Source organism: Micropterus dolomieu, linkage group LG02, assembly GCF_021292245.1.
Source record: "Micropterus dolomieu isolate WLL.071019.BEF.003 ecotype Adirondacks linkage group LG02, ASM2129224v1, whole genome shotgun sequence".
Classification (NCBI taxonomy): domain Eukaryota; kingdom Metazoa; phylum Chordata; class Actinopteri; order Centrarchiformes; family Centrarchidae; genus Micropterus; species Micropterus dolomieu.
In genome coordinates, this window is record NC_060151.1 from 30,322,220 (window position 1) to 30,345,132 (window position 22,913).

The following is a 22,913-nucleotide window of genomic DNA, read 5'->3' on the forward strand; positions in this document are numbered from 1 at the left end:
GGGGGGGGGGGGGGGTGGGGGGGGGGGGGGGTTGGTTAAATGGAGGAAAAGGCAAACGAGGACTCGTGGAGAGGAAGACCGCATCCAGTCCAGGTGTGTGAATTATTACGTCTGTAAAAACACGTTCTTTTTCATTTGTTTTTATTTAATTAAACTGACACTCCTAAAGGGAAGTGCACCGATTTCACACCTCAGCGTGTGTCTCCAGGTGTGCCGGGCCTGCAGATGTTTCTTAAAAGTAGAAGAAACAAATCTGTTGGTGTGGAGAAAGAAGTTCACCTGACCTCTGTAGCTGCTGCTCATCTCTGCGGGCAGTGTACAGGCTTCATTAGCCACTACTAGCATAACAAACCTCAATCTCAGACACAACTGTAGAAAGAAAAGCAGTGAATTGTGGGTAACGTAGGCGCAGACCACCCCATCGATTGTGGCCCATTTGGTGTGTTGCCCGGTGAATACATCCAGTGTTTTGCATGTTCTAACTCCTAAAAGTGCAGACTCTGCTCTCCAGGGGTCGTATCACAGAAACTTCCTAACCGACAGATCCTATCCTAACTGCTTGGTAACCATGGCAATAAGGGCTAGGAACTGATTTAGGAATAAGGACGTTACAGATTAACAGTTCCTAAGTCAGTGTTCCTTTCCTAACCTAAGATAGGAAAAGTGTTTTACAGAAGCATCCTAACTTCGTAAAATCTTAAATAAACTCTCCTAACTTTAACTTTTCCACCAGGTTGTGTTTGCTAACTCGTTTAATCCACACGGCTGCTCTTTGATTGCTTTTACAAAATCAACAAAAATGTCAACAGGCGGAACTTATTAACTGATTCTACCGATGTGTTTGATGACAAAACCCTTGTTAATAGAAAGGCTGCAGGCGACGTAACGCTGGATAATAGATTATGTAACATAATGTAAAGGCTTGATGTAACAAAAGGATCCTAGTGCAAGTCTTCGATAGGAGGAGGAAGTTAAATTAAAGAAATGCATGAAAAACACGCAGACGTTAGCCCGCAGCCTTTATTATTATTATCTTTCCCGAGAAGAGTACGGGTTTCTGCCGGGGTCAGTGAGGGAGCACAGGAGGAGCCTCCAGCGGTTTCCTCTGCTCTTTGGACACAACAGCTGCCTTTCTCTTCGTATCACTGTAAATGGACTTATTTTCTTTTTAAACAGCATCAGCGCTCCGCTGGCTGTCAGAGACTGTGCACACTATTTTAGGCCACCCTCTCTCTTTAATCTCCCCAGTTAAGCGTTATGTGAATTTGGATTTCTCGACGAGGTTACAAACACCTCTAAGTCATCTGACTTGAAGTTCAATGATAGTTGTTTTTTCTGCTCCAGTTTCATTAAAAAAAAATGACCAACTAACGTTGGCTAAGCTGCGGGTTAGCGGACCATCACAAGATATTCACTGAATATGACAAAAAGACATGTGTTGGATTAGAATAGTTAACCCCATCTTTGAAAATTTTAATTTCTTTTTAGCAACTAAAACATTATTTATCAACTAATTTGCCATTTATTTTCTCAATCATTTATATGGTTTTGTCTATGAAAGTCAGAGAGTCCCAGAGCCCAAAGGTGACGTCTCAAAAAATGCATGTTTTGCCTGATTCAAAAGTTCAAAACCCAAAAACATGATTTTTACATTTTTTTTATTTTATCAGAATCTGAATGAGATTAATTGCCAGCTACATTTTCATTGGTGCTTAACAGTTCACATGAACATAAAAATAGAAATAGAAAAAGTAAAGAGATTAAAAATGTACAAGTAAACAAAATAATACTATAATACTAAGACAGATAATATACAGGATAATTAACAAGGACTGTGCAAAAACTCTTATCGTATAAGACAAAAGAAAAGCAGCAAATCCTCACGTGTTAATCTAGAACCAGCAAACGTTGAAGAATCAGCCACCGTCAGCCCAACAACCGCCGATTGCACACATTTAATGTTATAATAATATATCAGAAAAGAAATCTCAAACTTTGTTGAAACCTTTTGTAATTGTTCAGGGTTTGCTATATTTACATAAACTGATCTTGTTCACATTCCAGATTTGTTCTGAACAGACTGTCAAACGTGGACACTTTTTTAATGTCTACATTTTACAACTAAATGATTATTTAAATATGGACTAATATGCCACTTACTTTCTCAGTCATTTAAATGTTTTGTTTGTGAAAGACACACAGTCACTTGAAAACTCAGGTGAATAAATTAAGCAGCAAATCCTCACGCGTGTTGATCTAGAACCAGCAAACGTTTGGTATTTGTGCGTGGGGAAATGGTTAAAACCATGAACGTCCCAACTGTTCATGGTTTAAAATGACATTTACATGAACCGCTTTTGCTCACGTTGCAGATTTCTTCTCACCAGACTGCCAAACGTGGACGCAGACAGAAGCTGCCGTGGTCTTTCCTCCTCAGCGTCGCTCATGCTCTCACGAGGACAGCGGCCTTTTCCGGGACCTTTTTTTGTTTGTTTGTTTGTTTGTTTCTTCTGTGGCGTCCGGCTCCATCAGCCGTGTTAAACAGCTCACCTGCCACAAACACTGAGACACACACACTGACTGTACATGTTACATACTGCACAATGCCTCGCAAAGCCGGGGGAAGAGACTGCGGATACGAGAATAAAGGAAACCTCTGCTCATTCATTAATAGGAAAATTAATGTGTATTTTTATTCATATGGCTTAGCGATTAGCTGTTTGTATTTGCCACCATGTCATTGTTTTACTTTTCAACGGACTTGCACAACCTGTCATGATTTTTGTAAAGCGGTTTGCTGTTTTTTGGATCATTTATAATCCATGATATCAGTGTTTATAATGTGGAAATTGACCTCGAGTAAGAGAACATGATTTATCTCAGTCTCTCCCCTAATTATTAACAGTCTCCAGTTTGCCTTTGTCAGATTCTTCAGAGCAGGGACATCAAACAGGACATGGGAACAACTGTTTCAGACGGGCCGTCGTGTATATAACCTTTTTATATAGCTGACAAAGGCAGACTGATACTTGTTTTTGTGTATATCCCACATGAACATTGAATGTGCATAACTTCTCTGCTTCATATTAGAGCTGCAACGACTAGTCCATTAATTGATTAGTTGTCAACTATTAAATTAACCACCAACTATTTTGATAATCGATTCATCTGTTTGAGTAATATTTGAAGAAAAAAAAGTTTTAATTAAGTTAAGCTAAGTATTTTCTTGTTTCTTTTCTCCTACTATGACGTTAAAGTGAATATATTTGGGTTGTGGACAAAGCAAGATGACATTTGTCACCATTTTTGTAGGCCAAACAACTAATCGATTAATCCAGAAAAATAAATCGACAGATTAGTCGACGATAACCATCGTTAGTTGCAGCCCTACTTCTTATGGTCTTTGCTCTTAGGATGGATGCCGATTTGTAATTCTTGGAAAAAGGTAAAATTGCCATGTAATTTGTAGCTACCTTGGTGACACATTTTCTGTGGCTGTGCATATTGATTGTACTTGATGCATAGCGCCTCGTTACTACTGTATTAAAAAGCAGTAAAATGCATGTGTGGATTCAAGTTCAAATGATCTTCATGAGTGTCTTTAGGGTGACCGTATGTCCTCTCTTTCTCAGACGTGTCCTCTTTTTGGGACCTAAAAAATGCGTCCGCCCGGGATTTCTAAATCGCAAATAAATTGTCCGGGATGTCATGTAGGCCTACACGTCCTTTACGCCAGCAAACATTTCAAGGACCCCCAAACTGACACAAATTAGACCACGGACCCCCATTTGATAAGATTTTGTCCGCAAGTCCCCCATTTGATTGGATTTTTGCTTTTTAGATCGTTTGCTACTGAAAATGCAGCCAAGACAGAGCAGCAGCTTGTCAACAATGGCACATGGCGCCTGAAGAGCTTAAAAAATGCCCTAAGGCAGTGCTTGAAGTGAGCCGGTGCTCACTGGTAGGCAGTACACTCACTCCTACATGAGTACCAGCACTTCTCACAAGCTGCCATAATGAAACTGCTGTCACTGGAATTAATATTAGTGATAAGCTACAAAGGAGACTGTGTTCTGAGATTATAATGAATACACTAACACAGCGGTTATCAAACTTTTTCACATCAAGGGCCCCTGAACTGACACAAATTATACCGCGGACCCCCATTTGATTAGATTTTTGCTTTTAGATGTTCCCATGAAACCCATGACCCAAAATGTCATACATTATGTCATTGTGGTTACTTATGGATGGAATTATAATGAAAATAAATTATTCCCCTTTTTGCTAGGGACCCCCTGGAACCTCCTCATGGACCCCTGGGGGTCCCCGAACCCCACTTTGAGAACATTAGCACTAATCAAAAGTATCTGTAGGCAGAAGTTGGCCAAATAAGTGTAACCCAGAGACATGTATTATTATTATACCAACATTAAACTTTTTATTTAACGTTGTAATATTGTACTAATACACTAATTTAAACTAGTTCCTCCTCCAGGTGGATAGACCCAGATGTCATTGTTCTGTTTTACTAAAATTATGGCTTTAATATAAATTATGTGGTAATCTAACCTATTAAAAGGCATTAAAATGCATGTGTGAATTCAAGTTCAAATGTTCTTCCTGGGGTGTCGCGTGATTGCGGATTATGCACACTTTTTTCCTGCGGTAGCCACTAAAGCTAAGCTACGTTAGCATTGTTTACAGCAGGATGAGAAGCCTCAACCCTCCCCCACCCGGCTTCACCAGCTCCTCCTCCTCCTCCTCGGCGAGCTAGCCAGTTAGCAGTAGCTGTAAAAAGCGACTACAAACCCACCTGGTTGTCAAACAACACGGAGGGGGCCTCCCTGGATGAGACTAATCCATCCAGAACCACAAGAAACCGCCTTAATGGGACGCGTGTTGCGCGGATATTACGACGCCATGGCCAGTCAGAAGCTAGCTGCTCGGCTACATCACAGAGCTAGCTAACAACCCGGGGCTAGCTCCAGCGACGAACATCTTAACTCGACATTTCCTTCACTGTTTTAACGTTTGTTTTCGTGCCATGACAAGTCTGATTTGACCGAGCTTTGTTTGTACGCTTGACAAATTAAGTTATCCGAGGAATACTTTCTTTCTAAAATATGTAGGTCACCGTACCGGAGCAGTTATAGTTATGTGGGTCATCAGTGGGTTAACGTTAACCTACTAGCTTGAACAGCTGGTTAGCACGGAAAGCTAGCTGGTCGCCCGACGGCAAAAAAAAAAGGATTTGCCTTCTCAGTCCGTCCGGCAATTACGTTAATGCACCAGCTTGTGTTAAGTTAGAATTACTCTGCAGCTTGCGTGGCCCGGGGTTAGCATCGCGTTTAACCTTTTTAATTTGTTCATGTTTTGGGAATCGTCGCTGACCGTCGTTAGCTAAGTTAGCTGGACACTGCTAGCTAAGTTAACTTCACTAAACCAGGTAAGAGCAGCTCCCGGATTAATTACAGTGTGTGAATCAAGTGATCGATAGCTGTCAACGCCACATCCAGGGGCTTGTTTCATCATTATATATGTGCTTTAAACAATAGGCTTATGACTATTTTTTTTTTTTGTTTTTTAAATTTGTTTTTCTTATTAGCTCGGTTGCTAAACTAGCTTCGGTCTGGCTGCAGCCGCCTTGGCTTTGCCTTCTTCGTCTTGGTATCGATCTCTCTTGTTTACATCATCAGCGATCACAATCAATCATCTTTATTACCAAGGAATATATTACACGTACGACGAATTTGCTGTGGTGATAATGTGCGAGAGGTAGACGTAAACATTCAGGTGACGACAATAAATGTAGTAATAATAGTACATTTTATTTCTATATCTTCATAAAAATAAAAAATATGTAACTGACTGTAAGACTGGCAATTTGCAGCATGTTGCACATTAAGATAGAAATATAATTATCAGAATCAGAAGGAGCTTTATTGCCGAGTAGTGGAATTTGCTGTGGTGATGAGGTACAACACGTAGACAAACATACAGTCGACATAAATAAATGTAGAAATATATAAATATGGAATAGAAGAACAATGTTGCAGATATATACATGTGCATTATTCTGGGTCTGTGCCGTGCAGAAGTAACGCAAAAGAAGGGAATATTGTGTACATATAAATATATAAACTGACAGCATAAAAATATACAACAACTAAGATCAACAACAAATATGTGCCAGGTCTGTACCCTACACCAGATGAAACAGTATTTCCATGTGCAGAGACATTTGTATTATGTGCATTACTCTAGGTTTGTGTTGTGCAGACATTACAGGGGGAGAGGATTTGTATTTATATAAATATATAAATTGACCGTGATATGCAAAATATGATATTATTGGAGAATAATCATGTCTGTCCCCTGTATGCACACAGGTAATCTAGCGGACCATGCTGAGTGAGGAGCTGTGTTTCCCCCGAGCCTAGTAGCCGGGCAGCAGCAGCATCTTGGTGCGCACACAGTTGGCTGATTCGGGGTTTTGGTGAGAGGAGAATGGCGTTTCACGGCACGGGCCGACAGACCGTCTGTGGAGACTTGTTTCCGGGCTCCGAGCTGGGCCACAAGTATTTCTGTGTCAACTCCTCCTGCGGGGCCCCCTCCACGGGCCTCAGCGCCACGCCGTGCCTGACCGGACCCACTGCCCCGGCTGGGACCCCTCGTCACCCCACAGCCCTCGGAGGGAGCACCGGCGGCGGAGCGGCGGTGCCTCAGCCCTACAGCAACCCGGCCAGCGAGGTGCCCAGCCCCGCAGAGATGGAGCCAGACCGCCCCATCGGTTATGGCGCATTTGGTGTTGTCTGGTAAACGCTCATTATTAATCAGGACTACCAGTGTGGACAATTTACGTGTTTGTTTATTTTTTTACATGTAGACTGCATTAGACCGTGTCTTTTTAATTTTCACGAATCTTAAATAATGTTTTAAAGAAACTTCAGCCTCTCTGGGACAGTCTGGTCCAGATTTGACAGCTCTAGGCTTAGTGGTTTTCATCCGGACCCAAGTTTCCCTTAACTTTACCCATAACTGCTGAATCAGAAGCTAACTTCAGCGTAATGATGATGAGGCAAAATAATTTACTTCCTATGATCGCCAGCAATGGAAAGTATGTGATTTGTAGAAAATGGGCTAAAACCTACAAGAACAGGTTAAAGATTTTAATTTCTACATTTTAGGGGCAATTAAATAATAATCTTTCTTTCAAAATGTTTGTTTTGCCTGACAAACAGCCCAAGTCCCAAAAAATATAAATTTTACTATCATATAAAACAAACGTGTAAATCTAGAACCTGCAAACATTATGCATTTGTGCAAAATAAAATGCCTCAAACGAGTAATTGATTATCAAAACGAATAGTTTATTTTCTGCCGCTTGAATGTCCCGCCCTGCTAAACCAACTCTCACAGGAAAACTGCTTTTCTTGCGTGTGTCTAAATATCTGGTTCTCGATTTTTCTGTCAGGTCGGTCACAGATCCACGTGATGGTCGCAAGGTGGCTTTGAAGAAGATGCCCAATGTCTTCCAGAACCTGGTCTCCTGTAAGAGGGTCTTCAGAGAGCTGAGGATGCTGTGCTTCTTCAAACACGACAATGTAATGACCAGATGAAGGAGGGGAATAGACGGGGGATCAAAGATGTTGCACAGATGAGGAGGGGGACTAACTGTTGTCTGTTTTTGTGTCTGATCAGGTTTTGTCAGCTCTGGACATTTTGCAGCCTCCACAAATCGACTGCTTCGAGGAAATGTATCCTTCTTTTTTTTAATATTCTCATCATATAGACAGAACCCACTGCCATTTCCAGCACACCTTATCACATCTACTTCCTCACACCTTCTGTCCCAGTTTCTCTTCTTTTAATTGCCCCTATCATGTCCTCCTTTTTTTTTCATTCACTTAATTTAGCTTCTCGCCTCTGGTCTAAATGCAGCGCATCGCTGCAGATCGGCCATCAGTGAATATTTTAATATGAGCTGTTGACACGATGCTCCTTTTTGTTTTTATTGACACTTGTTCAACAAGCGAAAAGGAGACCTGTGCTCAGAGATGCAGCGTGTTCGCGTAGGCGGGGGTCAGTGCGTGTTTTGTTTTCCTTGACAGCCAACCGCCCCGCAGCTACGTGATAACAGAGCTGATGCAGAGCGACCTCCACAAAGTGATCGTGTCTCCTCAGCCTCTCACCACCGACCACATCAAGGTCTTCCTCTATCAGATCCTCCGAGGTGAGAGTCGGCGTCAGTTCAGCAGGAGTGGAGTATTTGCAAAGCTCCAACAGTAATTTATGTTGCAGAGATGCACAATGTTATAGTTATTAAAACATGTTTGTGTGTAGGGCTGCAAATAATGCCTATTTTCAATACAGATTACTCTGTTGATTCATTTCCTGATCCGTTTTTTGGTCTTAAAATGTCAGAAAATACAGAAGAATGCTCATCACATTTTTTCAAAGGGGCCTCTTCAAATAGCTGCAGAGCTGCAGTCTCTATTCATTGAACTTGCACTGTAAATTTCCAGCTAAACTGAGGCTTTTTGAAGTACCAAATAATTTAATTAACTTTATCGAATTGTAGTGAGCAATATTCCAGATAAGGATTCATCTAGTGGGCAGTGCGTGCTGCTAGGTTCATTCTGAGCGTTGCATCAGAAATCTTTTTAAAAATGATGATTTCTTCTATCTTTCTAAAGTCGTACATTAATCCCTCAAACTGAAGTGTGTCCTCTGTGAAATTATTGGCATTGACAGAATCAATTTTCACACTTATATTATGAGCACGGGACTTTAAATAGTCCGTTTAGGGACAGGGTCTCATAGTTTGGCAACAAACCAGCTTTTTCAGTCCCCGCACCGAAACCTGGGCTTTGGATATCAGCTGACGTCGAGTAGTGAGCCGACACCGGTGTAAAATGAATAAGCTTTATTCTTCTCTGTGAGGACGAGACTGGGATTGTTTAGTAAAACAAAATGCTGTGTTTGCTCTCCTAGCGAAATGTTTGGGTCTCCTGACGCACTGCTAACGCATTGAGTATTACGCGTGTAATGTAATTGAATTGATTGGCCCCCTTATCACCCATACCCAATCCAGCTGCTTGAGTCGGTGTCTGATCGGTGCATCTTGAGTCTCAAACCTCCAGAACACTTAACCACCATGTTTATAATTTAGTGTCAAATCCAGCCTGCAAATATGTTTTTATTGTGTTTTTTTTATTGTTTTCACCAGACATTTTCACTTTCACTTGGACATTAACGGCTGTGTGATGTGTTATTTTGAGGGGACCACAAATTTACACTGTTATACAAGCTGTAAACTCACTACTTTACATTATAGCAAAGAGTCATTTCTTCAGTGTTGAAACATGAAAAGATCTAATCAGATATTTAGAAAAATGTGACTTACTGTATTTTACATCTAAAAAGTTGCTTGTTACTGTAAAACCTACAAGACAAACACTTGACCAGCAGCGTTCTGATTTACCACAGCGTACCTGACACCAGAATGTCTCTTTAAAAAAGGAAACCTTGATGTGGAGGACAGAGTTTAAAGAGCAGTGGATAGTTTAATAGTGCAGCTTCCTGTTCTTATCTACATACAGTCTCAAGCCTCAGATCTCTGAGCACCTCCAGGTCGTTAAACTTTGAGGGTAAAACCAATAAAGTGATTGTTGTTTTGTTGCAGGTTTGAAGTACCTGCACTCTGCTGGGATCCTTCACAGGGACATCAAACCTGGAAACCTGCTGGTCAACAGCAACTGCCTGCTGAAGGTAAACCTCAGATTTGTCTGTTTGCTTTTTTTATTTTATTTTTTAAGCGAGAGGGGAGAACCGATGAAATAAGCTACTAGAAATAGAAACCGACCCCACGTCTCCATCTAAAATCAGACGTCCCCTGCAACAACGATCACTTTGTTGCAGAACCGTGGGTTTGACCCTAACCGAATCTTGTCTCCGGTTTAGATTTGTGATTTCGGCTTGGCGCGGGTGGAGGAGCCCGACCCGTCCCGTCACATGACCCAGGAGGTGGTGACGCAGTACTACAGGGCGCCGGAGGTGCTCATGGGCTGCCGACACTACGGCTCGGCCATCGACGTCTGGTCAGTGGGCTGCATCTTCGCGGAGCTGCTGGGCCGACGCATCCTCTTCCAGGCTCAGAGCCCTATTCAGCAGGTGAGTCCGCGTTGTACCAGGTCCTGAACCAGGTCCTGGAACACCTGTAGAGGTTTTGTTTTCCTTTTTGTTTTTGTTTTTTTAGGTGCTTTTTAAACATTCAACTCAGGGTGTTATTAAGGAGACACTCAGCTTCTCCTGCTTCTTCTAACATCACCAGAAACTGTGGTGACACGTCGTAACACAGCTGGTTATTCACAGTGTGATCGTGTTGTATGACCTGGATACCAATAAGATACTTAAGTGTGCGTACTGCTACTTAATGTAGGTACAGAGGAAGAAAACAAGACTATGGGGAACAAGGGAGGGAAGGGAGATGCTGCAGGAGAGGATTGCTTCATAGGTTGTGCCGAATGTGTTTTCTACAGCTGTGCCCTGTTTGATAATCACCTGCTTGGACGTGTGTTTGACCAAACAGTCACAATGTTGTTTAACTAACTTGCCAGTTTTCCTGCCTTCCACATGTTTCTAGCTGCAACAAATGATCAGTTATATTGATCGATCCCTTGCTGATTATTTTGGTAAATCAGTTCTATAAAATGTCAGAAAATAGTCAAATTGTATTCATGTTCAGTTTCCTCAGTCATCACATTTAAACGACCACAACCAGAGAATATTTGGCTTTTTGCTTAATAAATTGGTTGTCAGTCGACGAAGCGATGAGGATTAATGAGTGAGGTCATCACCTCCTCCATCCAATCATAAGTTAGTATTTTCCTTGCCCACGGTATGTGCAGTGTTTCCTCTATATGCATTCAGCAGCGGCGCACCGCACTCAATGCTCGGCTCGCTTCCTCTCCTCGTTCTATGCTGAACATCCGTGACAGATGGTGTTATAAGAGCAGCAGCGTAACTCTGAATCGGGAGGCGCGTAGCGAGTGTTTGAATGTCCGAGCGGCAGAAAGTGACGGTGAACGCGAGCGGAGGAAAATATTCTGGCAGTAAATGTACGGTGTCTGTTACAGCGTGTCAGCTTCTCAAGACCAAGAAAAGTCTGTTGTTTCCCACCTGCTGGGAAAGTGAAGCCGGTTAGCGCTAAGTTAGCGAACATCTCCCCTTCAGACTGCAGCTGAGTAGCTTCTACAGCAGCTACACAGCTGCTATGTAACATTTGTTCAATTTATAGAAAGTAACTGGAAGCTGTATTTTATTACTGCCTACTTGTCCAATGTTGAGAACATCAGGTACAAACTTAGACTAAACTGACGCAGCCTGCAGCTCCGTCCTGTACAGACTGATTCAATTATTTTTCAGTCTGAAAAAGTGGTTGTTAGGAAAAGAGAGGACGGAGGTGACCGGAGGAGCTGAGGTCAGTAAAGCTAATTAGTGCAAACTCGTCCTTGTAAGCCGATGAGGAGACGTTTCTTTTTTAGATTTTAATGTGCAAATAAAATGCACCTCAGAAGGGAGGAGGTTTCTCATGTTGCCTGTTTTTTATATTAATGTCTGCAGATAAATGTGAGAAGCTGTAAAATGAAAACACAAAAGGCAAACATGAATCTATAATGATTCTGAGGTCACATTAACGGGGTTATCCTGCCGTTAAGGTTTCAGAGGGTGATGCCCAAAACATGCTGTGCTATCAGTGTAACTTTCTCCAGATCTAAAGGTTGTCGTTCCTCCAGCAGACTGATCTTTGGCTGTTCATTTATTATCAGCAGATAATAAACTATTTGTTCAGAGATATGGTGAAAATAACGGCCCAATATGATGTGAAATTACATATTTTTCATTGGAAAACATAAAATTTTCCACCCGCACACCATAACATTCATGTAAAGCTCACATTAAACTGGGAAAACACTGCAGTTTTAAGCTGTTCCAATGTGCAGCGCATGCTCGCGGACACAAGAGTAATGTTCCTAGGGGGACACACTGAAGTTTGTTTTGTGAAGTGTGACTTTTTTTATTTGGCGGAACCACCTTTTGCTTGGTCTCACAAATGCCACGAGATCAGTCATTGATCTCAGCTTACAGTAAGCTCACGCACGTGATGTGTTATTTTGAGGGGACAGCAAATTTACACTGTTATACAAACTGCACACTCACTACTTTACACTGGAGCAAAGTGTCATTTCTTCAGTGTCGTCACATGAAAAGATATAATCAGGTATTTACAGACATGTGAGGGGTGCACTCACTTTTGTGAGATACTGTATAACTGAGCCTTTAGTAGTATCAGCACATGTCCAGACACAAGCACCATCACGAGTTGACAGACAGCTGATCCAGCTGCGATCAGCTGCTGCCGTCATCACAAACGGTCGTGCTTCTCGTGACGCTTCAGAGGAAACGACGACTCACTTCTCTAGAGCCGTGTTTCCTCGTTTCCTCGCTTAGTTTATGGCAAGATTAAGAGAAACTGTGGGTCACCTCACGAGACAAATCCAGTGTCGTTTTTAGAATACGCAGGCTTCAGTAAAACATCAGAGCTCTGTCTTTAACACACTGCATGTCCTCCCTCCCTGTTCTGTTGCAGCTGGATCTGATCACAGACCTGCTGGGCACGCCTCCTCTGTCGGCCCTGGCGTCGGCCTGCGAAGGAGCCAGAGCCCACATCCTGAGGGGGCCGCACAAACCGGTACGTGACTGTGTGGTGTGCTCGCACTGAATCCACCGCCAACACTACCAACAAAAATACTTCTGTACCTAAACCCTCCTCAGAGGAGACAGAAACAGACCAGCTGAGTACAGACGCCAGCCTGCAGAGACTACTTTGAGTACTAATGAACATTAATTAGCTACAGTTTATTATGAGGTCATTTAACCTGGCTATAGAGGCGCCTTCTAATGTTAGCTGAATGTTTTTTACATTTTGCTGCAGAAACTAAAAGGTTAGATAAGAGCAGCGATGGACCAAGTTCACAAATCCTGTACTTGAGTCAAAGTACAGATATTAACCTCTTCCTGTAAAATTCATGCAAAACGCCTATTCAAGTTATATCCAAAGTAAATTGAATGTAGTTCTTGAACCATTTGTAGTATCTGTCTGTTTTGGGCTTCTCTGAAAGATAACGCTCTGGAGTGTCTAACCCAAAAGTCAGAATGGTTGTAAGTTTAAACACACTAAAATTAATATTTTTCATTTCCGCTTGAAAATGCTTGTTAACAAATGCATGCAGACAACTATAGCTGGAAAACACTGTAGGGCCACAGGATGAAGCCTTACCTAGTCCTAGTTTAAATTTCATACCAATACCATGAAAAAGGATTATTTTACACAGGTTTTTCTGAGTGTATATCTTAGTGTATTTGTTCTCAAACAGCACTGCCCCTTGGCGGCGGGCGGCTGCAGCGCTCTGTGTGAGCCGGCAGCTCGACGCAGACGTGTGTTTTTGCTGGTAGATCATGAACTTCCACGAAATAATAGGGGCCGTCCCTTCCTTACAGCGCAGGGCTATTGGGTCTGGGGATTTACTGATGGAAAAATGTGTTTTGGATTAAATGTTTTTACTGGATTAGATCGTCTGGACCTTTGACAACGTAACAAGACTGTTTTTCTTGGAATATAATCGATCGGTGGATTAAGAGAGTCGCCTCAATTTTGCTTTCAAACGGTGGATCACATGAGGCTGAAGTTAACACAGCAGCTGTGTGCACGTACCGAAAGCTGCTGCCGTTGCAATGTTAAGACGTTAATCGATTTTCAATATTCTTAATAGGGGGGGCGTCACCCAGAGCCCAAAGTGACACCTTCACAGTGCTTTACTTTATCAAACCAACAGCACAAAGCTAAACTTTATCACAAATAAATTAACATTATTGAAAGGAAAAGCAGTGAAGCTTCACATTTGTGAGCCGTTCAATGTTTTCACATAATTGTTTTAAACCATCAAAGTTGTTGGCAGTTAATTCCAGTGTTGATCTAATGATCACGTCAGCTGTACTTATATTAAATGTTGGAGTTTAATTATTAAACTTTTCATGGTTTTTTTTGTGTAAAATAATTTTTATTGGTAATGTTTAACTGAAGCTGTTGGATAGATGCAGTGAAGTAAAAATTATCCCGTAAAGGAAGCTGCTGTCTTTTTCTGGTTCTCTAACGTCGCCTACCTCAGAGGGCAGTACTCGCGCTCAGCACTGTATCTGCAGCCTCAAGTTCGATTTATACTTCTGCGTCAAGTCTACGCACGTAGCCATGCATTTATACTTGTGCGTCGGCGGTAGCGCCACAGCGTCCACTGTGTTGACTGTTGCCAGCCGAGCGGGCTAACTTCCGGTTTAGCCCTCCGCTAACTTGAACGGGGGTAAACTACATGCGGCTGGTGTAGGACTTTTCAAATGTTACCGACCGAACGGATCACAGTCTGATAGTGAAACGAGTCATTTCGCTCGGGTTGTGATGCTTAAATATATTGATCCACCGTGTTGCAGCCGCTGGTTTGGCCGCTAGTAAAAGTTACTTCAAAGCTCGGAGCACTTCCTGTCGGCTCGGGGGCATTCCCAACCGACCAATCGCACGGTCCGTGACGCCCCGAAGTGTAGTTCCATTTGAGGAGGTGCACGTCAGGCTACTGTGTAGGCTACGCCGTCGATTTGATGCGGAAGTACGAATCCCACTTTATTCGCTCCTTTATGGATCAGAAAACCGGTGCATTATTAATTATTAACACGTAAAAAAGCTTAGTAGATCTGTAAGGTTGGTGATAATCCTCATTATCTGAACACTATAATCTCTCAAAAGCAGGATTAAAGTTTAAATTGTAAATTTTTTATTTACAGGAAATTAAATGTCTGATACCTGACGGTGATTTTTGATCTGATAGCAGTGTTTTTAAATTTAAAATGCATGTACTAAACCGCAAAGCAACACGAGGCCAGAGTTCCTGCGGCCCTGAACACAGTCAGAAACACTTTATGAAATAAACTGATGAAGTCGCCGACGCATCAGACTGATGCTCGATCTGCTTAACAAGGTCTTCACCTAAAGTAACAACTGAAAGTGAAAACAAATGCACTCGAGCACTCACTCCCACCTCATACTTCTCTGCCTCTGAGAGCATGTTGTTGGGGCGTGAGGTGTTTTCAGACTGATGACAGCAACTGTTTGTTTGTGGTCCTCAGCCGTCGCTGTCGGTGCTCTACATGCTGTCTGACGGCGCCACCCACGAGGCGGTGCACCTGCTCTGTCGGATGCTGGTCTTCGATCCCGTGAGTCCAAACAAACTAAAGGATTTTGGCTTTTGTTCTATTTGATGTTGTTGTGTTTTGTGCGTTTAGTTTCTCCTGCATCAGGACGCGCGTCTCTCTGTGTTTTTTACCTCCCAGGCTAAACGGATCTCCGGCAGCGACGCCCTCTCCCACCCGTACCTGGACGAAGGGCGCCTGCGCTACCACACCTGCATGTGTCAGTGCTGCTACTCTGTTCCCAGCGGGCGAGTTTACACCCGCGACTTCGAGCCGGTCGCCGAGCGGCCGTTCAGCCACAGCTACGAGAACAGTCTGCTGTCGGTGTGGCAGGGAAAAGGTACAAACGCCGGCGTCGCTTCCTGCTGAAACTAAACTGTGTGTGTGTGTGTGTGTGTGTGTGTTTCTAAACACTGATGGCCGATCTCCTTGTCTGTCCCGACGCCAGAGCTCATCCATCGCTTCATTACGGAGCACCAGCAGGGCAAACGAGTGCCGCTGTGCATCAACCCTCAGAGTGCTGCCTTCAAGACCTTCATCAGGTGAGGAGGAGGAGGAGCTGGAGCTCATTCTGAACTGTTCAGTATCAGACTATTAACAAAAATTACAATCATTCAGAGGAAAAGCAGCAGATCTTCAGGAGAGAGGCTGAAACATCTGATGTTTTACAGGGGAAAAATTACTTAAACCGCTCGTTTTCGGTCATGTGATGAATTGATTAATCCGGGGGTTTTCTGAGATTCTGGGACTGTGGGCCTCCCGTCAGACATCATGGGAACAGGCGCCTCCCCGCCCTCCTTTAGGTGGAGGAGTTGCCCCCCCCCACGGTTGTCACTGTATATTTTGCGCCCTCGCGGTCCTACTCACCGATCAGAGCGGGCACATTTTACAAGAACAAACGAAACTTGAGGAAATCGTGGCATAATGGCGACACGCAGTCTGTGCCGTGTTTTGTTAACTTGTCATTTTGTGGATAACTGCTCTCTGCAGGCTAAGGTTACACAGCCACATGAAGCATTTCAGAATAAGAGGGTTCTGCCTGCCTGATTTTTGCTGACTTTGTAGATTTGTTCGGCTGTTCTTGGTTTTTGTGCTTCTACTATGGTTAAGTAGGCTACATAGTTAAATTGTTTTTTTTTTTTTGTCTGTTTTTAACTGTTTATTGATTTATATACGATCTTATTTTGAAAATCAACTGGATTCTCTAGTTGTCTGAACCGATGGATGAATGTCGCTGCTCTTCTGTCCTCAGGTCCACGGCATGGCACTCCTCCAAGGTGTCCAGGAAGGAGGAGAGATGAACGCTCCTCCTCTTCCTCCCGAGGAGCGCCAGCAGTTTGTTGAGAGAGGATTTCATCGGCCGTGGCGTCTGAAGACGGAAGCGTTTGGGTCTTTTACTACTTTTTTTTTTTTTTGTTTTGTTTTATTTCTTTTTTGTTCACCTGGCGAGATGCGGAGGGAGGAACCCGCCGCCTCACCTGAGCTCCTCTGGGAAAAACCTCAGTTTCTTTCCCCTCCTACAAATCTGCAAAGTTTCCAGAACATGAAAGCTTAACTTTTGTTTTTTAACGACCCAAACAGCTGATGCTTGAGGCATTTCCGGTGCTGAATTTAAAAAAAACAAACCCTGCTGCTGAAGTCTTTTAAGGAGGAATAAGAAAATAACTCGGTACTAGATTGGATTTTCCATCTACGATAGTAGAGACATGATGGTTTTAATCGTCGGGTAGAATTGTTGCTTAGTTTGTTGTTGAAGTCATTCCAGCCCTGTGCAATATGGTTTAATTTTAAAAAAAGCGATAAACACACCACCGGGGTGGGGGCTGAACACACTGAGCGTGCTCGCTTGCCAACTGGATTTTTAGGACTTTTTTTTTTTTGACCACGTACCCAAACATGACGTTGTAACGCGCCACACAACACGACACAGTTAACCGCCAAGCACCTCCGAGCGTTTCCTCCTTGTGAACTGCGTTTTAACACTCACTGTGTTTACGTCTGCGCGGCGTCTATGCGCCTCAACGCGGCGACAATAATGCAATCTGACAGATGTAGCAGGTTTTAACCACCGCTTCCCCCACGCTGTTTCTACACACACACACACACACACACACGGCTTTGTTGTTGTTGTTGTTTTTAAGCGCGGCTTCTTTTCCTCAGTTGTTCCTGGTCCTGGATCAGCGCTGTTTGCTACACTCGGGCAGGAGAGAATAAGACTTTAATCAGGACACGAAGCTGAACGAAGCAGGAATTCATTCCCCACAGTTGTTTTATTAAAGTCTGACGTCAGCGGACTGTGAATTTTATTTTGAAGATTGTGACAGGAAGTTGTTTTTTTTTTGTTGTTGTTGTGTTTTGTTTTTTTTTTACTTCCTCTTCCCTTTTTTTTTTTTTTTTTGTTGTTGTCCTGCCGACCTCCTCGACGTTTGGTCCCACCACCAGGGGAGGGGGGAGAGAGAGAGAGAGAGGAAGCGATGGTGTTTTTTATTTCTTAATTTATTGAGTGTTTGTTGAAGAGTGCGTGTCTCCCCCTGCACGTCTGTGGCAGTCCTGGTTACCTCAAACCCTGGAAAGAAAACAAACAAACTGAAAACTGAAATGTGCGCGTCTGTGCTCTGAAACCCTCCCGTCACAACGTTCCCGTCATTCCTCCAGATTCCTTTACCTCGCGCTCACTCCTCGTCTCTCTCCTTCAGAATCGGTGTCTGCTTTAGAGAGAAGGATGTTGTCGGTGAAATGCTGCTGTTTTTCCTGTTTTTGTTTCTTCTCTTTTTGTTGTTGTTGTTTTTAGTTCCTGTCATAGACTATGAATTGTACAGAGCCACACAAGAAGGCACCAGTATTGATCCTGGTTTGGATTATCAGGACTGAACGCAGCGAGTTAACGGCGTCCCATTTGGACGCTGCAAGAAGTCGGACATTTAAGAAGAAGAACTCTGTCGTGATGTGAATATTATCTGAAGAGATTTCAAACTGATGGACGATGTCGTGGAGCCGTTTTTAAGTGTCCGACACACAGTGAGGCCACAGGTGTAACTGGGTGGTGCGGTGAAAGTGAGCGTACTGGTGGTTTCTGCCTGTTAACTTTCTCCAGTTTACAAAATAACCTGCTGTTTGGTTTCAGTTCACTTCCTGCTGATAATCCACCACAGTCAACTTGGGCTGCAGCTGAAAGAGATTCGTTAGGTCTACAAAATATAAATAAATAGAAACCTGATGCTCGGTTTACTACAAGAAAACATTCAGACTTAAAAAGCTGTTACTGTTTTTAAACACACATGTTGGGGTTGAAATGACCTTTAAGTACAGAAAGTTTCTGAACCGACTGCAAAGTGTTCCTTCCTGTCAAAATGGCGTCCACACAAAGTGCTTCTTGTTGCCAGGTTTCTGACAACATCATGGAAAGCATCCCTACGAGGGACTCCGGGTGACCCCCTTTGTTTTTAACAGAAAACTGAAGTCCCGCTCTGAAATCTCGTGAGAGGCGAGCTGTTGAAGGAAGACGCCGTCGGTGGAAACGAGAGCCGGAGCTGGGCAACAAGAAGCTGTTTCTGCGGACGCCGTTTTGACAGGAAGGAATACGTTGCTGCTGGTTCAGCTGCCGGCTGAAGCGTCTGCTGCACGGAGTCAAAACTTTCTGTACCTACGAGTCATTTCAACAAACACACTTGTAAAAAATATGGCCCAGGTTTAAAAATACTGAAGGAATAATAAGGAATTTTTTGTTAATCAACTAATTGTTTCAGCTTCTGTCATTCTCTTTATGACCTGATGCCATGTGGGCCCCTAAACTGCTGGAACTGGACTCCATTCAAAGATGCTGTGAGCTTTTGCAAACTGATTTGTCTAATATGGAAATCGTGGCCCGGATTGTAATTTACCTTTTCAAATCATGCAAAACAAAATTCTGACCGTGTATTTTTTAAAGCTGCAGCCACGACACAAACACCTGCATCATGTAAATGAACTGAAACTGAAAGGAAGGTGAAACCGCCAGTATGACCCTCCGGTTCCCTCCGAGACGCTCGGCCCTCTTTCACTGCAGGAACTTTTCCTTTTTTTGTGTGTTTTTTAGGATCTCAGGAACTTTTACGATGAGGGTCAACTTGTGCCAACAGCGCCGGACGCTCTGCAGAGCCACCTCAGCATTCAAACATCACAACAGTTTGTCTCGTCACGTGTCAAAACGACGTCTCTCGCCCGCTCCGTTTTGCTTTTTAAACCTTCATGACGACACGTTGCAGGAACCTCCCCCGGTTCCCGTGGCTCCTCAGTTCCTGGATCATGTGTTTTTGAAAGGTCGAGAAGCTGTGGTCAAAATGTTTTCAGATGATTTTGCTTTTTTCTTGTACACGCCCTGAACCTCCAGCAGGCGCGGCGGCCCCCCGAGCCTCCGTTGGCCCTGAGCGTCCTCGTTGATCCCTCACAGCTTCCTGATTCTGACTCCCTGAAACCTCAGCTGCTCCTCTACAGGATCACACAGCGAGTCTCTGCGAGCGGCGCCCAGGCTGCCCGAGCGACCACACTTGTATATCTGCATGTGTATATTTATGGAGAGCTTTTTTGGGTTTGAATGCTGTGCAATGGTTGAGTTTGTCGACGACAGACGTACATTTTGTGGTAATTTTATTTTTTTATTTGATTCATCTTTAGGAAGTGATTTTTATTAGTTTTTGTTTGTTGTGATCTGATTATTAGAGTTTTAGGAAGCCAAAAGCCGGGAGAGCGGTTTGAGAGTTTTTCTCTGGAGAGGGACAAGAAACAACAGCGAGCTTCTGCACGCGCTCAGCTCTGATTGGTTCAGTTAGGTGAGCAGCATGACACAAACGTATCGGTGTGAAGTTATTGGTGCAATTTGTGTCTTCAAATTACAATTTTAGTTTCTCATATTGCTGAATGGCTTCCCTTAAATTAACCTTAATGATATTCCCTAACCACCCGCACTGTGGATCTATAGTTTTAATTTAGTGCAAACGTCACAGGATGAATTTCGCGTTTATATAATATAAAAATTAGGACGTGCAATTCTTTTGATTGATCGTCCATCCGTTAAAAACCTTGTCACGTCTCCTAGAAATTATCTTTGTGCTCTACTGGTTGTTTTGAGGGGGAACAAAGTTGTTTCACAGTCTTGTTAGTTTTTTCCGTAGAGAAGTCTGTGGTTAAAATTTAGGCAACAAATGCACTGTGCTGGAGGTCCCGGGGGACAAAGTTCACACGGCGTCGAACAAAACCGGTGAAATAACGAAGTCGGTGAACATTTCTCAGAAAAGTAATTCATGTCGTCATGTTACATAAACGACCAAACCGCCGTATAGGTCGATGATGCAGCAGCTTATTACGTTACATTAAATATTAAAGTTTATAATGAGCTCTAATGGCAGAAGAAGTCAGGTGACGAAGTCTAAAGAGTTTAAGTAATATACTTATTTTAACCCAAACCACCATCTTCTCCTCAATCTAACCCGGTGGTTTTGTTGCCTTAACATGACAAAACTACCACCGTTTCGTCACCTGACTTATGTAACGTAACGAAGGTCCCGTGCGGCTGACGCTCAATACGCCCCTGCAGGTGGTTTTGGGAAACGGTCGCGTGTGCCGTCGTGCTTTCCATCGTATGTAAATGTCGTTTTGGGACACTTCGACCTATGTGGTCGTTTTAGATGAGTGAGGACGAGCTGAAAGTTTCTCTGAAACGGGGGCAACTAATGAAAAATGCCAGTTGAGGTTTCCCAAAGTGACATGTGACTTTAGTTTCCCGCCATCAACAGATGATTCAGTTTAATATCACGATTAAAAGATACAAAAAAAACAGCGAATTAACTTTTTTGCTAATTGCTTTAACGCTGTACGAAAATAAGTAAATTGAAGCTAATTCACACGTTCGGCAGAGAAATTAGAAATTTAAGGGAACGATTGTTAATTTGAAGCTCAAATTCACCAATTAAGGGAACAATGAATCCAAACTCTCCCCTCTTGGCCTTTTTCTTTTCTTTTCTTTCTGTTCTGTTGTTGTGTTGGTAGAGATCCTTCCAGGCGAGGAGTAGGTGTTAAACTCGATGGGCCTGCGTTTGGTCTTTCCCCTCCCTGCGCACTGTTCAGAGATCAGCTGACGAGTGCGTTTCCGGTCTCTGTGTTCGGACGTCGAAGCGGACGGCTGGTCATCTTTAGACATTAGACTCGTTTTTCTTCTATGAAAAGAAACTTGATGTTTTTATTATTCTAAATATGAAACTGATGTTTTAAACATGTTTTGTCTTCGTTTTAGCAAAACGTTTTTGTTTGTTATTTTTGACTTGTGTTCCCAACAAATACTTGAATTTCTTAAAAAAAAAAAATGTTTAGAGTTAAAATAGTGAATGATGAATAAATAAATGGACACTGGATAATATTCCTCTGCCGTGTCACTTCTTTTCATTTACATTTCTTAACATCGGTGTTCTGACTTGTGAAATGATGTTTGATAGAACGACGTGGGTGTAAATAAATCTTCAAAGGTTCAAAAAAGATTTGTGGTTGTAGATAAAAATGGTGTAAAAACAAAGCCGAACTTAAACCCGGCACCAAACTCAAAGTTTTGTGTGAGTAATCTGCATCCACAGGCTTTGAAATGGTTTCTGAACATAATTTCAGCTTCAAATCTTCTTCATCCTCATCATGAGCTCATATAAACCTCGTTTCCTGCAGCTTAAAGATTCACTTTTAAAGTTTATGGTGTCAGTAAATCACTAAAGTTTAAACAAAAGCGATTTCTCTTGTCATTTAAAAAAGAATAGCTGAATAAATCAAAGAATTCTAAAAATATGCCAAATAAAAATAAGTCCAGCTAGGTGATTTCATGACGACACAGTTGAAAAATCTACCAGTAAAATAAAGACCCTCAAAATTTTGATTAAAATTTCTGTGTTTCATGGAAAGAACTATGTAACTTAATGAGTACCTGATGTATAACATGTTTATTTATTAATTAGTTTTGTTACTTGCTCCACTAAAGCACATAAACATTTCAGTTTGTATACTCACATTTTAATAAATGACTGTACACAAAGAATGATTAATCAATGAGTAAATATAGATGATAATAAAAATAGCGGTGGAAGGTGAACTACGTGTGTTTTACTATGTACTGCACTTCGGTACAAGTGTGAGGTACTTTGGTCTGTAAAGGTTCTCAGTCATCCAGGTCGTAGTTAAAGTTCAGGAAGGTTAATATCAAGGGAAACTGGATAAATACATTTACTGTAGTACATATTTAAGTATTTTGTTTTCATGCCATCTTGTAGTTTTACTGCACCACATCTCAGAGGAAGGTTCTGTACATTTATCTGACAGCTTTAGTTACTTTACAAATTAAGATTTTTACACAAAACATATGAAGAGTTTATAAAAACAGTTTATTTACAAGTACTGTTGAAACAATTAATCAGTTTGACAGGAAGTGATTGATCCGCTGCTTCACCTCTGAATGATTATAACTGTGATGTTTGTTAGAGTCTCTTTGGGCTCTGAGTAACTGTGACGGCAGAATCTTTACAAACCAAACAGTCTGATGGTTTGATGGAGGAAATAATCAGCTGATTGAATCATCGGTCTAAACAGTTCAGAAAGAG

At 42.5% G+C, this 22,913-nt stretch overlaps 1 protein-coding gene and 1 long non-coding RNA gene across 5 annotated transcripts; both read left to right on the forward strand.

The window, feature by feature from the left end:
- The first annotated feature begins 20 nt into the window (after nucleotides 1–20).
- On the forward strand, nucleotides 21–3,563 carry LOC123962256. The gene is made up of 2 exons (XR_006822887.1): nucleotides 21–93; nucleotides 2,373–3,563. It is a non-coding gene; the product is annotated as an uncharacterized LOC123962256 (long non-coding RNA).
- A 1,162-nt stretch (nucleotides 3,564–4,725) lies between these two features.
- Nucleotides 4,726–21,694, forward strand: nlk1 (nemo-like kinase, type 1). 4 transcript variants are annotated; one of them, XR_006822812.1, is made up of 14 exons: nucleotides 4,726–5,449; nucleotides 6,393–6,818; nucleotides 7,478–7,607; nucleotides 7,705–7,760; nucleotides 8,130–8,236; nucleotides 9,689–9,774; nucleotides 9,967–10,176; nucleotides 12,656–12,757; nucleotides 15,241–15,327; nucleotides 15,445–15,643; nucleotides 15,752–15,845; nucleotides 16,556–19,831; nucleotides 20,002–20,111; nucleotides 21,328–21,694. XR_006822812.1 is itself a non-coding variant. In XM_046037777.1 (12 exons), the coding sequence occupies exons 2-12, from the start codon at nucleotides 6,511–6,513 to the stop codon at nucleotides 16,602–16,604; spliced, it is 1,428 nt and encodes a 475-aa protein (XP_045893733.1). In that variant the 5' UTR covers nucleotides 4,726–5,449; nucleotides 6,393–6,510; the 3' UTR covers nucleotides 16,605–21,694. The 4 variants fall into 4 exon arrangements, 1 of the variants encoding a protein (XP_045893733.1); XR_006822810.1 differs by having other exon boundaries at nucleotides 16,556–20,111; XR_006822811.1 differs by having other exon boundaries at nucleotides 20,002–21,694.
- The last annotated feature ends 1,219 nt before the right edge of the window (nucleotides 21,695–22,913 follow it).